This window comes from Rhizophagus irregularis, chromosome 13 (genome assembly GCF_026210795.1).
Source record: "Rhizophagus irregularis chromosome 13, complete sequence".
In the NCBI taxonomy this organism is placed as follows: Eukaryota; Fungi; Glomeromycota; class Glomeromycetes; order Glomerales; family Glomeraceae; genus Rhizophagus; species Rhizophagus irregularis.
The window spans coordinates 363,989-379,897 of NC_089441.1; the positions used below are offsets into that span (position 1 = coordinate 363,989).

The 15,909-nt window shown below is 27.5% G+C and overlaps 3 protein-coding genes across 3 annotated transcripts; all 3 read left to right on the forward strand.

The window, feature by feature from the left end:
- Positions 1-517: 517 nt before the first annotated feature.
- On the forward strand, positions 518-2,553 carry OCT59_004719 (uncharacterized protein; the record flags this gene model as incomplete). The annotated part of the gene is made up of 6 exons (XM_066137884.1): positions 518-955; positions 1,029-1,252; positions 1,541-1,953; positions 2,032-2,172; positions 2,246-2,416; positions 2,480-2,553. The coding sequence occupies 6 exons, from the start codon at positions 518-520 to the stop codon at positions 2,551-2,553; spliced, it is 1,461 nt and encodes a 486-aa protein (XP_065997082.1).
- Positions 2,554-6,089: 3,536 nt separating this feature from the next.
- Positions 6,090-10,304, forward strand: OCT59_004720 (uncharacterized protein; the record flags this gene model as incomplete). Its single annotated transcript, XM_066137885.1, has 10 exons — positions 6,090-7,100; positions 7,168-7,404; positions 7,928-8,347; positions 8,443-8,887; positions 8,945-9,165; positions 9,226-9,352; positions 9,425-9,670; positions 9,739-9,785; positions 9,843-9,913; positions 9,983-10,304. 10 exons carry the CDS (start codon positions 6,090-6,092, stop codon positions 10,302-10,304), a joined length of 3,147 nt encoding a protein of 1,048 aa, XP_065997083.1.
- Positions 10,305-14,553: 4,249 nt separating this feature from the next.
- OCT59_004721 (uncharacterized protein) lies at positions 14,554-15,909 on the forward strand (the record flags this gene model as incomplete). The annotated part of the gene is made up of 1 exon (XM_025320909.2): positions 14,554-15,909. The coding sequence occupies one exon, from the start codon at positions 14,554-14,556 to the stop codon at positions 15,907-15,909; it is 1,356 nt and encodes a 451-aa protein (XP_025170231.2).

Consider the following 15,909-nt stretch of genomic DNA (forward strand, 5'->3'; position numbering starts at 1 on the left):
ATAAATGGTACAATATTAATCCATAAAAATTAGGAAGATAAAAGATACCATAATCACTTTTTTTTTAAAAGAAAAACACTAATTAATTAAAATAAATTTATTTACTTTTTTGAAAATAGTTTGTGAAGTTAGACGAGGGACGGTGATTTTTTTTTTTGTGATTTACATAAATTGATAAAGTATAGATTTGTTTTTTTGTTGTAAAAAATGTAAAAAGCAAATATTTATTTAATTTTTGTACAATTTTAATTAAAAATATGTGTAATCAAGTAGAATTCTTTAAAAAATCACATGATTTGCGATTTTGGTGACAATTTCTGCAAGAGCAGTTACACGATAATTTAATGACGCAACACTCGCAGCAATAAAAAAAAAAATACGATCACATTATTTTATGATCAACATCTAACTAGTTTTGGAAATCAATTTCCTTTTTCATCCTTATTGATCGGAATAATTATATAAAGTAACTCCCACGCCAACAATTTCAACAATTTCGACATAAAAACTTTGAAATATGAGTAAAAAAAATAAAACCCAAATTCCGGTAGAATCTAAATCCAACAATCATGAAAATTGCTACAACGAAAAAGACTACAAGCCATGGTGTAAAGATTGTGTACCTTGTTGCATAACTAAAGGATGGACCAGCGAAAATCATGAAATTGATGAATTTATTAAGGATACGATATATGATGCGGGATTACGTTATACTGATGATGAAATATATTATCCAAAATTTCTTGAATGGGTACCATATGATAGATTTAAAGATATAAAACAAATTGGTGAAGGTGGATTCGCCAAAGTATATTCTGCAACATGGATTGATGGTCAAGCAAAATATAAAAGACAGGATGATAGAAGTTGGAAAAAATTAGATCCTGAACCTTTAAAAGTTGCTTTAAAAAAGTTGAATGAATCACAGAATATGTCAGATGAATGTTTAAATGAGGTATTTATGTAATAAATTTACAATATATGATAAATAAATATTATTTACTTACTAATTTTAATGTAAATAATAGCTTAAAACACATTGGAAATTAAATAAATTTTTTTCCTATTTATTAACATTTTATGGAATGACTAAAGATCCGGAAACTAAAGAATTTATTATGATTACACAATTTGCAGAAAAAGGAAGTTTAAGAAGTTTTCTTTCAACTCATTTCAATAAAACTTTATGGAAAGATAAATTAAATTTATTGTTTAAATTAATATCAGACCTTGAACATTTACATAATTTAGGGTATTTTCATAAAGATTTTCACAGTGGAAATATATTACAGATTGATGATTGGTCTTATATTTCAGATTTTGGATTGTCTGGTTCTTCAAATGAACCAAAATCAGATAATAAAATATGTGGTGTATTGCCATATATTGCTCCAGAAGTTTTGGATAGAGAACCATATACGGTGTCTTCTGATATTTACAGTTTTGGTGTAATCATGGCTGAATTATCATCTGGGAAGCCACCTTTTCATGAAAGAAAACACAATTATGATTTATCATTAGAAATATGTGGTGGACTCAGACCAAAATTTGGAAAAGGAACTCCTAAAATTTACAAGAAATTAGCTAAAAAATGTATGGATGCAAGACCCGATCAAAGACCAACAGCAAAAGGATTATGGAAAATATTAAACTTTTGGCATGAATGTACTGAATATAATAACTACCAAGATTGTAAAGGAAAAGATATTGAAGAATTTTTTGAAGAATTTGAATTTGGTTTTAAAGGAAAAGATATTAAAAATACGTTAAAAGATATTAAAGATTTGTTTGAAGAATTTGATCATGAAGGAAAAGAGATTAAAGCTATGTTTGATGAAGCTGATAAAGAAATACCCAATATCTCAACTTCGTATGAGAAAAACCCTGATGCTATTTATAGTAGTAGAATATTAACATTTATTAAGCCAAATGATGATGAAAATGATGATAAAGGTATTTAATTTATAATTTTATTATCAATTAATTAATCCTATAAATACTAATTTATTGGTTTAATAATATATTCTCCAGATTCTAAAATACTTAACTTGGACATAAACGCAACTTCATGTGAGAAAAACCCTGATGCTACTTATACTAGTAAAATATCAAAACCTAAACCTATTAGTTCGAATATTATTAAGTCAAATGATGATAAATTTAATAACGAAGGTATTTAATTTATAGTTTTATTTGTTATCAATTAGTTAATCCTATAACTACTAATTTATTGTTTTATAAATAGCTGCTTCTCAAATAACTGACTTGGACATAATCAAAATACCCAATATCTCAAGTTCATATGAGAAAATCCCTGATGCTACTTGTACTAGTAAAATATCAACACTTAGCAATTTACCTAAACCTATTAATTCGAATATTATTGTGTCAAATGATGATGAAAATAATGATGAAGGTATTTAATTTATAGATTTATTATCAATTATTTAATCCTATAACTACTAATTCATTGTTTTAGTAATAGATTCTCTGGATTCTGAAATATTTAACTTGGACATAGCGGATTACAACTTGCCTGAAGGGCTCCCCTGAGGGAACCGCTGGTCCCCCTAACGGCTCCCAGAGGAAGTAGTGGTAATATATTTATTATTTATATTATTACATATATTATCAAATATTAATTTTATGGTTTTAATTACCAAATAAATTGAGAACTCTTTAGGCTTTTTATCTATCCATAACTTTTTTTATATTATTAATGGCTTTTTATTCTATTAAATTAATAACTGTATGTTATTTACGTTTTTATTTTCTAAGTTTATTAAATGATAAACTATTGTAAAATGAAATAAAATTATAATGCTATTGTGTTATTAACAAATAAACATTACTTTAATAATTATTTCAAATATTCAATTTTTTTTAAAAAATAAAATTTGGCTTGAATATTTTACCTTATTACACGCAGTAATAGTAAATTTACTGGACTCAAATATGCGTGATTTTTTGTTTTGATAAAACATAGCAAAATTTTTTACTAGTTTGTGCAGTTTTGTGGTGTATATTAATAAAATATGTAAATTTTGTAAGTTAAAAAAAAATATCGAATAAAAATTTACAAATAATCATCGCTCTTTCTCGAATAAAACTTGTGGTCGCTCGAATAACTCGAGAATTGACTCGGAACCGATCAATGATCGGGTATATCTATTAGATTTTACTATAGTAATTTATGAGATAATAAACTTGTATAAAGAGAAAATACATCTAAAATTATGTTAATAATAATGAATAGTGTGTAAATTCCCAAAAATTATACGTACCTAAAATTTTTTCAAGTATAGAAAAATCTGACGTTTGATTTATGCTAACAATTATTGTAATTTCGCAAATACATTGTCGATCATTTAACCCAAACTTTAAAAAAAACCAGAAAACTATACTTACTTTAGTCTTTTTTTTCCATCGAAAAAAGATTCCACATTTTTTTTGATATAAAATTCAATAAGAGTATCAAGCGTCAATACATTAGTGCACAACAGGGCGGACATACCTTATATCACATGTTGATCATTTTCCGATCATAATATATGTGATATCACACTGATTTTGAAACTTTATTCCAGCCATAAATATTCAAAAAAAAATTATTTTAAATTGTTTTATTTAATAGTTTAATATATTACTAATAATTTAGTATAAAAATTTTGTGGCAAAATAAAATGTGGTTCCAAAATTAACTTAGGCCAAAATTTTCAATAATTCATATATGTGCCGATCATCTGCTAATTTGATGAAACTTTCAGAATACATTATTTAGGTATTCAATAATTAGTGACAAAAATAATCATAAAAAATTTTAAATAATCAAAAAGTTAGCATTAAATAAATACTTGCTATTGTATTATAATAATTTATGTAATAAATGTAAATTTTCAAAACATTATTTCTCAATCGATTTTACATGAACATAGTTAAATAAAAATCATTTTGGTTTTATACATAGTGGAATTTGCAAGAAAATAGCCCAATAATCGTATTTTTTTTATGAGATAATATCGAATAGATAATTGAAATGATTGGCAAAATGATCGACAACAATGTGATAATATAAGGATGTCCGCCCTGTTATGTAAATTTTATGATGAAGAAGATGGGCATATGAAAAGTCTGACATGAAATTTTTGATCTTTGGACTTTGAAGACAGCTGCGAGTGCCGCATGGTGCAAGAAATAAGATGCTCACATGATTGCTGACACATGTAACATCCAAATGGGTGGGTGTGACAAATAGAGATCAGACCACTAAAAAACACTGGTAAAAAAATGATTTATCCTACACATATCTTACACATATTGGGTACTCAAAATGTAGAAAATAATACACAAATAATACACATATCATATACATATCGGGTACTAATATATATATCATACATATATCAGGTACCTGATAGGTATACTATATATATAAGTACCCGATATGTGTATGATATGTGTATTATTTGTGTATGATTTTCTACATTTTGAGTACCCGATATATGTAAGATATGTGTAGGATATGTGTAGGATAGACCATTTTTTTACCAGTGAAAACAAGTCACTGACATAAATGGGTAGTGTGGTAAGATTTTCCACCACACCTACCTTGCAGATTCCAGACTTAGAAAAAGAGTTTTGTCGTAAATACGAGACTTTTCTGGAAGGACAGACAGTATTATTTATAGTTTTTAGTTACTTTCAATATTTTTTTTTTAGACTTAGAGTTTTTCTTTTTTATCAATATTGGCATACAACTTAGTATGTTCTTATTTAGGTACAGCTCAAGCACCCTAGTCACATCAAGTCTTAAACTCTAATTTTAAATGGCCATAAAATTTAAAAAAAAATATTATTTTAAATACTCGTCATATCTTAATAGATTGGATCAAAGGCTATAAAAGTATGATTTAATTTTTCAAATTGGATTAATATATAAAAAATTATTCTCATTTTATTTTAGTAAAAAATTATATGTATGTAAAAGTTCCCAATTTTACCACCATATTCTTGGGTAAAATTTATTTTTCAACATCAAAATTTTTACTGAAAAATATGCCAAAATTATCAGTGATCAACAAACATAATTATAAATTAAAATAATACATATGCAATCATATACAATTTTACTTTGACTTGCTGAAAAAAAGTATTAAACACATTCAAGTATCTGAAACAAATATTAATGTGAAAAATGATGAGGAAAGTTTATATGGAAAATGTTTGTAATGTAGAAAATTATATAGAAGATGATGTTTTGGATGGTAATCAAGAAGATATACACAGTGAAATTTGATAAACTGGATCTGTCGGTTCCACTAAAAATATCTGGTTTATCGGGATATCCGGTTTAGCGAAAAAATTTTGATATATTGAAAATCTATTATACAGAATTTTTAAAAAATTTTCATGCTAATAAAATTAATATACACTATAATTAAATTTTTCATCTTAGTTTTAAGTCATAGAGGTCATGAAAATGAATATAAAATATTTTAATTAAATATATAAGTAATACAAAACTTCAGCCGGAATTAAGATTTTTATAATTCCGGCCAAAATTAAGATTTACCACATCACGTTACTTAAATTTTATTGGCTAATAATCACGTGATCTGGTTTATCGAATCATTTTTTACTATAGCTGGTTAGAAAATTGATCTGAAATAGCGAATATCGAGCTTTTACTAGTAAACTCCGGTATATCGAACCTATTTTAATATACGTGATTTGGTTCCAGCAAAAAAGTCTGGTTTAGGCCCAAATCCGGTTTATCGAAGATCCGGTTTATCGAATTTCACTGTGTATTTCAAATTTAATGACTCAAATGCAATTAGCCATACATCCCACCAACTCATAAATCAACTTAAATAAAAAAATTCATTATATTTTAATGCTGGCTAAAATTATGGCTAATTTATAATTCGGGCCAAATATCACGTGATTTCACGTGAAATTCGCTTAAGTGCTAATCCGGTTATGATCGACATTGATTATTAATATCGATAATAATAACATTCGGGGATAATCTCATAGTAATAAAGGTCGCGTTTAAAATCTGCTGTTGACTTCTTACTTTCACAAAAATAATGGCAAAACACCTTGAAGTTCCAGTTACATTGTTAACACCAGGCACTATTAATGAAAATTTACACTATGGACCATTTGCCCGTTACTGGTGGAGTTCCCGATCTACAAATGGTAGTAACGAACATATTTTTTTTCCTATTCGCTTGGGTCAGAAGACTCGTGTTTTTCGCAATAATCGGGAGTTTATAGTTTCAGTGGTTCTTGGAAATTCAGAACACCCTAGACAGCCTGGATATTTTTGTAGTTCAGGTTCATTTTCTGGGAAAATAGAAACCTCTCCTACTAGAGCTATTAGCTCTTTATATAATGAAATTTTTCATAACTCAACTAAATTTTCGGGACCAACAATAATAGGACAAGACAATCCAAAAATAATAGAAGAAATATCTCGTGGTGTTAGATTTATTCCATTTCAAATTACAATTGATAAATATAAAATTTTTATACATGACTTAGGGGTATCATCTCATCCCGAGTGGCATAATGCTGGTTCAGGCTATTCATCATCTCTCCTTCACTTTTACAATAAGAAACAAGCGTTATTTGTTTCAAGAATTGTTGATAATGAATGTATTATTGAAATCTATCAACAAGCACAAAAAATAAAAATAATTCGTGGCTCTACACCAAGTGAAGTTTGGCGCAAATCATGGTTTATGAAAAAGTATGATGGGAGCGAACTTTATGGTCTCAAAGATCAAAAAACACAAAATTCATTACGCGTGCATCATGTTCCCACATGCACGCCTAGTAATTGGGGTAATCTGTCTCTGATGTCAAAATTATTTGAATATCATCTAAAGAGACGAACTATTTCAAAGATTAATTGGTATACAATTTTTGATATATGGGGAAAACAAGATAGTGATATTTTTGAGCTTTATTCAAATCTGAAAAAAATTTATCCAAAACGTCATAAATTTGGGGATAGGGAATTGCGTGCATGGCGAGCTTTGCTAAAAGCGGCTGGTGCTCATCTGATCACTCCTTTCAATTCTGATGAATCAAAGGTTAGTTTTTTGTATTTGATATATAAAAGAGATAATTCAATCTGCATACTAACTTTATTATAAAAAGTTTCAGTTCTGGACGCGAGCCTCTAATCCTATAAAAGATAGTGATACAATTTCAAATCTTTACAAAATGGGCTTTCTTGTATCAACACCTATTCATATGCCAAATTCGACAAAAAAATTTTGGTATTGTTTTGATCGTGCTATAAAAGAAAATAAAAAAACCCATGATGGTAAGCGTAGGGTTATATCTATAATTGCTGATCAATTCACATACTCCCAACTTGAAAAAAACCTGAAGGTAAGTGTAATATAATAACAACAAAAGCACACTTACAAACAGAAAGGATTTAGCCCAATTTTTATCTATTTAGATTTTATTTTATACATTCATAGAAATACAAACATTTTTGATAGACTTATCCGTTCATAGAAATATAGACTTATACATTCATAGAATATAGACTATATACATTCATAGAATATAGACTTATACATTCATAGAAATATACATACATTCATAGAAATATAGATTTTAGAAATATATATACGTTCATAGAAACAAAAACATTTTGAATAGATTTTATGTATAAATATTAGAAAAAATATATTATTTGATTTATTATTTGATAATAAAATGAGATTATAATTTGAAAAAAATTATTCAAAAAAAATTATTTGAAAAAATTATCCGAAAAAAAAATTATTTGAAAAAATTATTCAAAAAAATTATTTGAAAAAAAAATTATTTGAAAAAATTATTCAAAAAAATTAAGATCGTATGATTTTTTTTTGTTACACCATGCACCTATTATAAATCATAGGTTGGAAGTCACACAATAATTGATGCAAAGCGACATTCACGATTATGTGGTTACGGCTGCCCTCCGATGTTGAAGCCTGTCACACATCGTATGAGATTATCACAAGAAAAATTAGATCAATTTGACTCTTTTTTTTCTGATAAAAATAATGTAAACATGTCATCCTATAAGACGGATAATGAAAGTGGATTACCTATCTTGTACCTGCAGAATAATAAAAAATCTTTATGGGAAAAGTTTACAGAACTTTATCCTAATGGTATGGGACGTACATCCTTTATGACACGATTGGAAAGTGGTAGATTTGTCTATAAGGAAAATTTAGGGGGACTGTGTTCAATATGCAATGAAAATTTTTATGAGGTATTTTTAGATCTTGAAAAATTGATAGAAAATAATATTGTAAATACGCAATTGAAGGTAAATATTTCATGTACCTTTGTAATTATCACGTTATAATAATAATAATAGCGTCTATTATTTGAGAAAAGAACGATTTATGTAAACAATTACAGATTCTTCGACGATATCTCAGAAAGGATTTTGAAAAAGAGTTGAAAGTTGATATTACCGGAAAACCAAAACACAATCCTTGTATCTGTCATTGCTTAATTCACGCTTTTGGAATATGTTCAGAATCACATACTGATGCATGTTCACAATGCAATAAATTATTTTTCATCTTTGAGCTGTTAAAAAAACAATTATCAGCCGAGCATCACGAATTTTTGAATATTAAACTAAAGCAACTAATATTCTGGTTATCTCACCTTATGAGAAAATTTTACCTAAATTCACAATTTAATATTAGACTTCAAGAGTTGGATGATGAAGGTGCAGTCCTTATTGTTGATTATAAGATGAGAATTCTTCCACAAACTTCTCGTGAGACAAAATCTGAATTTTTTGGAAAACGCGGATGGACTTTGCATTCAGTTCTTGTGTATCAAAAAATCAAAGGTACACAAACTATGAATATTGAAGCATTCGATCACTGATCTGATAACACCAAGCAAGATGCTTGGTTCACTGCCTCTTCTCTCCATGCTGTAATAGAAAATCTTGAACAAAAACCTAAATGGATAACGATTATTTCTGATAATGGTCCACATTATCACAATACACAACTGATGATCATCCTTTCTTATTGGTATGATTGGTACAATGTAGAAGTGAGACGGTGGATATTCTTAGAGGCTGGAGAAGCCAAAACATCAATAGATTCCCATCATGCTCAAGTAATATAAAACTTGAAGAAAAATATTTTTTTTATTACTTACATTATTTTATTTTTGTAGATTTCACAAGCAATAAAACGTTATGTACGACTTGGATTGAATATTACTGATGGAGAAGATATTCAAAAAGCAATACAGAATATTTCAGGAGCTCGCGTTTCACAACTGACACCTGATCGTGAATTTGGTAAGAATTAAAAAAAAATATATTGATTTTTTTGATATTAGATTGAATTTTTGATACAATTTTTTTGAATAGACAAAAAAACAAAGATCGGAACTATAGCTGGTATAAATAATTGGAATGAATGGTCTTGGCCAGTTGATGGTCCTAATGCAGGTCATATACTGGCACGTGCCTTACCTCATATAAATGAATGGACAACGATTACGCCAGCGAAAATAAAAAAGTTGGAAAAAACTCCAACTACAAAACCAAATCCTAGTTTTACTACTCCTTCTAAAGCAACTAATCAATGGGTAACTCCAATATTAAGACCAATTTGTAAGTTATTGATCGTATTTTTGTTAATTTTGAACTCTAATCTTAAATTTCCAATACTTTTTTATTAGCATCAGAAATAAATAATATCCAAAACAATAATCAGAAAATTAATACGGTAAATACTTACAATCCCTTTATTTACTGTACAAATATTAACCCAATTCCCAATTAGATCATAATTTCTTCTGTTGATTTGGATTTGGTTGACCTCACAAATAAAGAAAATACACAACAAAACACAATGTTAGTTTTATAATACATTGTGATATTTTCTTGCCATTGGTCAATTTGTTAATATTTATTCTTTTATAGACGTGGTATCTTCTTTGCGGGGTGGGCACTAAAAGAAAAACAAATAATAAATCAGCGAGGAACGGTAAAAAGAATAAAACCAGAAATTAAAGCGCTAATGGAAACAATGTTTTTGAATGGAAATATTGACAAAAGAAAGAAAATGTCCGCACAAGAAATGTATGATAATCTTACAGAACGTGCGTCACAAGAAGAAATAGAAGAAAATGATATTCCAAAAGTTCAAACCATTCAAAACTGGATTGCAAATTATACTAGAACTTTTAAAGCTTCTGCTTCACTTCGTGCTTTGGAAGAAGCAGAATCTTCAAAAAATACATGAATAATGGGTTTTTTGTTTGGTTGTAATAAATTTTAGAAATTGCAATTTTAGTAGTAATATACTTCTTTATACCAAAATCCAACGTCGACCGTACTATAAGTGCGTTTTGTATAATAAAGAGAGTATTTTTTTTTTATATATATTGTTTGAACGGGCTATGAAGAACAGAGTAATGTGATTTTTTTTGTGTCTGTTTACACAACATTTGGGGTTTTCCTTATCGGTATTGTTGGCAATTATTTGTATATCATAGTTTTTCATAGTAAATTCCCCCGGATCTGCATAATAATTTTATGTCGATCATATAAGGACCGGCACTTAAACCACTTTATTTGGCTTTGATGCGACTAGGTTTGCAATTAAACGAAAAAAATATGAACGTATATTAGGTAGGTTACTTCGTGTGGCGTGGTGTTTTGTTATAAGATATATTTTCATACGTCTACGTCGTTGAGGAATATTAGTCTTAGAACATAGTTTTCCGATAATTTGAAAAGAAAAATATAAAAAATATAATAGAATTTTAAAATTTTTAAAATCTTCTTAAAGAAAATTTGGCACCGAACTTGAGAAAGTTGAAGCCATAAAGAATTGTATGTAGTTACGTACAGTCGCGTCGGAAAGTGTTGCCCGATTACTTACAGGTGGAGGTTATAATTATTTACCACTATGGTTATCCCAGCATCCAGTGATCAGAGTTTGACAAATTAAGGCTTATTGGATTCACCTCACCAAGACGAGTCCAATGTTAGTTGAATCATGTCTCTAGGTCCAATAGATGCCGAGATATACCTCCAAACATACTTTACCTGAAAATTTTTTGAAACTCTGGGTTTCATAAAACCGGGAATAGCTCACTATTCAGTGATCCGATTTTGATAATCAAAGGCTCATTAGATTAGTCTCGTCGAGACGCATCGAATGGTGGCCAGCTCATGTGTATAACATCGATATATCACGAGATAATGGCCAAAATGTCTATAATATATTTTAATATATATCTTGGCATATATCGATCCTAGAGATATGAACCGACCACTATTCAATTTGTCTTGATGAGACGAATCCAATGAGCCCTTATTCGCTAAATTCGGATCACTGGATGCCAAGATAATCACAAGTGGCAAGATAATTATAAATTTCATATTTAAGCAAAAATCAGCTAAAATTAAATAAAATTGCAACTACTGATTTGCCAACAATTTAATTTGGTTTAAACAAAGTAGAGAACAATTAGAAACGAACCAATATATTATCCAGAAGTGTGACCTCCTCCTAAGAGCTGTAGGCGAACTTAAAGCTGGACTGAAGAAAAAATGAAAATTTAAATAGTTCTGTTTTTGGGAAGGCTGCCACCCTGGGATTGTGAAAATTTAATGTAGTATGAGAAGCAAACTAGATATAAATTTTTTACTAATGTTTATACTGGTGAAAAAATACAAATATATTTGTATTTGTCTTCATTTTCAAATCGGGCATTACTTTCCGACGCGACTGTACATCCGTAGATTTGAACACGTCTTACTATATGCAAATAATGTATCGTAAATGATTATTGTGATATTGAGAAAGGTTGACGGTCAAAAGTTATCAAGGTTTTGAGAAAGCTTTTCTTTCAAAATATATTATGTCATATATAATTATGCATATTTTGATTAATTATACTGTGATACTATTAGCTATTAGCCAATTTACCAATTTGGCTAATTAACTAAAAATTTCTTTTACTTTAATCTTTTACTTACTTGATTCTGAACAAAATCTCTAACGTAGAGAAAGAAAATGAGATAAGTACCAAAAATCAGATTTATATACAATAAACTTTTCAACTTTTTGACATTTGTTATACAGTATATACTAAAATTCGTAGATGATACAACCTGATACTTTATATGAAACTTTCAAAAGGTATCGATTGATAGAAGCGTAGGACGAAGTTAACAATCCCAAAAATTATCAAGGTATAATTTATTAAATAAGATATTATAAATATAAGGAAGAATATTAATATTATCGCCATTTTCAAAATAGTATACGCAATTTATTTGTGATTGTATATTCGAATACCAATATTCGCCCGGTTTTTGTCCGGTTTTTGTCCATATTTCGTCCGGTTTTCGTCCGGTTTTCGATTTTCTTTTTTTTTTATTCAATTTAACTGAATACATCATTTTGAAAATGGCGATAATACAAAGCTCAAACATTTATTAATGACAAAAAATTATCCAAAAAAAAAATAAAATGACAAATATTTTTTTTTATGATATAAAGACTTAAACGTACAAAATTTTAAACCCGGCTATTTACAATCACCTAATAATCTAATTCACGTATTGTGAAAATAACTAAAATAGTAATTTTGACGCAAACGGAATTTAAAATTTCTATTGTTTATTGTTAAAAAGCGATATACATACAAATAATAATAAAATAACGACAAGTAACGATAAAAAACTTTGTTATTTCTATTATAAAGAAAAAAAATTTTTCAATAATTTTTTTTTTTTAACGACATTCTTTTTTCCATTCCTTATTTACTGTATTTTATTTTACGTATAACGACAGATATCGAAAAAAAACAAACACAAAAATTATTACAAATCACGATTATTTTGTATAACTTTGATCTTGTGACTTTTGACCTGATTGTTTCCAAGAATGGTAACAGCTTCTATAAATGAAAACATGGATCATCATCGTTGTTTCATATTCTCCCCTGTTATTTGTACCTTTTACTGTACGGGAGGCCTGTACCCTTTTTTAAAAAATGGAATGGAAATTTCCTTCGGAAATGTTTGCCTATTTTATAATTATGGACCTTTTTTTAGAACCAGTAAATTTAGAAATTTGTAAAACCGAACAAAATTTTTAAGATTAGTCATCTAAGAAAATTTAAACCATTTTTAAAAATAATCGACATATCGACATATCAATAATAAAAAAAAATATCATATGCTTTCTAATGCAACTAATTATGAAATTATATATTCAACTCAATTTTAGGTTAAAATGATAAAACAAATATAATATTTATTTATATATTTAATATTTTTTATAAGTTTGAAAAACAACTTTTTGGAATAATAATGAGAAAATTATTTTATTATTTAAAAAACATTACATGCGTCACAAAATTAAATACTGCATTGTCTACATTTTATGGTATACAACATATAGTATTTGCAGATTTTGATAGTTTTTGGTATCTTTTTTATTTAAACAAAGAAAGATATATAAATAAATATTAAATATTTAATAAACACAAAAAAAAAATTATTTTTATTTTTATTTTTATTTTCTAATTTTTATTTTTCTAACCATTTAAACCATAAACTAAAAAACAATTGGTTCTTAATTATATGTATATATATACTTTTTTTTTAAATAATGTCATATGTCTCATATGTATGTAAGATATTGATTTCCTTGTTATAAAAAGAATTATATAAATAAAGTTATGCAATTATGTTTTTACTTTTATTGCTCATAATATTATCATTTAAAAAAATCTCCTTGTATTTATCCATTCTTATTGAATCCATTTATGTTAAAAGAATTAGAACTTTCGAACGAATATAAATAATCCTGTTAATAAAACATATTAATTATTTCTATTTGCAGTATAACAATTAAAAAAACAAAGGAAAAAAAAGTAGACGGTCGCACAAAACAATCGAACATTACCGATAATGCAACGTGACACAAAGTTTGATCAAATTAACTTCTATAATACATAAAACCTTTGAAAACTGTTACGTCCCTGATTTGTCACACCTTAAACATAATAACATTTTTGCAGCGATCTTGCTTATAATTATTCAGGATAAACATTTGCACATTTAAATTTTTGTAAACATAAACACACTGTAAAAATAAAGAAATTAGTACGGAGTTAAGTTACAAAAGTTTCGTAAAATTTTTTTTTTTAGGGTCAATTTGTTTGTAAATAAACTTTATGCTCAAACCCTGTAATAAAATTATTTACAACAAAATGACAAAAAAGAGTTAATAATATTTCATATTATTTAAAATTTATATAAATAGGACCTTTATGAATAAAAAATTTTTTTTTCAAAATTACGAAAAAGTCCTCTTGTATTATATTTTTGGACGTTTGAAACGTCTTTTTTTTTATTTTATTTGCTGGGCAACCAAATATTAAAAATCCATCCAAAAAAAAATATTATCCCAAAAAAAAAAATACAAACCTTGCATATATACATTTCTTTCATACATACCTCCTTACATCATGAATAAATACATTTTAATTTCATTGTTCCTATTTTTATTTATTGGAGACGTATATTCCGATTTTAATGTCGTAGGAAAAAGTTATGAATTTAAACCTACAACCGAACTTCGTAGTTTTTATAGTCAACAAAATGGAGATGATCCATCTAAAGGATATCATAAAGCGGAGGTTTATTTTAAAACCAAAGTACCATCAGTAAACCCTGACCAAAATGGTGTAACTAGTATTGATTGTAGTGATGGTAATAAAATTACTCTTGGTTTAAATGATAAGAAAGCGATCGAAAAAGTTAAAGATTGGCCTGATAAAGTTATGTTATTAATCTCTCATAAATGGGAATGTTTTGGTGAAAAATCGACTCAAACATTTATGATTAAAAGTAAATCTATTGATACCTCCAATAAAAAAGTCACTTTTATTACGGAAAGTTGTAAAGTTTCTGATTGGTCAAAAGATTTCATAATTGATCTTTCATGGGTAAATGGTTTAAGTAATAATCGTAATAATCGTCGTAAATTAAATACAAAAGCCTTAATTCCAATTCCAAAAATTGATATATCCAACAAATTAAGTTTAAACGTCTTATTTAATGAAACAACAGGAAAATCTTCTTCACCAAATTTTCCTCTTTTACAAGATGAAAATCTCTCATTACTTTGTGAAAATTGTTTTTTAAAAGGTGATGCTACAATTTCGATGAAACTTGCTGGTAGTTTTGGTTTTTCATTAGATTTAACTGAAGCTTCAATTTCTCTTAATGGAAGCGCTTTAATGAACATTGACCTCTCTCTTAATGGTACTGCTGGAGCTGGTATTGGCTTTGATAAAATACTCCTTTCTATTCCTTTACCTGGAAATTTTAATGTACCCAAGTTATTTTCTCTTGGTCCTTCAGTAGATCTTGTAGCTTCAACCAATATAACTACTAATGTAACTGGTTCATTAGGTTTTGGGGGTGATATAAGTTTACCGAATTTTAATGCAAATTTTACATTTATTGATGTAAAAAATCCAAAATTTACACAATCCGGTTTCAAACCTAAAACTAAATTACATAAACCAAAATTTGGAATTGATTCTGCTTCAGCTGATGTTGCTGGTTCAATCAAACCACAATTAGCTCTTGGTCTTAATATATTAAATGGAGTTTTTGAACAAAAACTTGGTTTTCAAGTAGTTGGAACTTTAAATAATAATATTTCTTTTGGTGGTAAAGGTAAAAATTCTTGTCTAAAAAAGACTCAACCACGTCTTAAAATTGACCTTAATGGTAATTTGGGATTTTTCATTAATGATGATAATTTCCCTGTAGTAGATTTTCCTTCTTTAAATTTATTAAATAAATGTTTATAA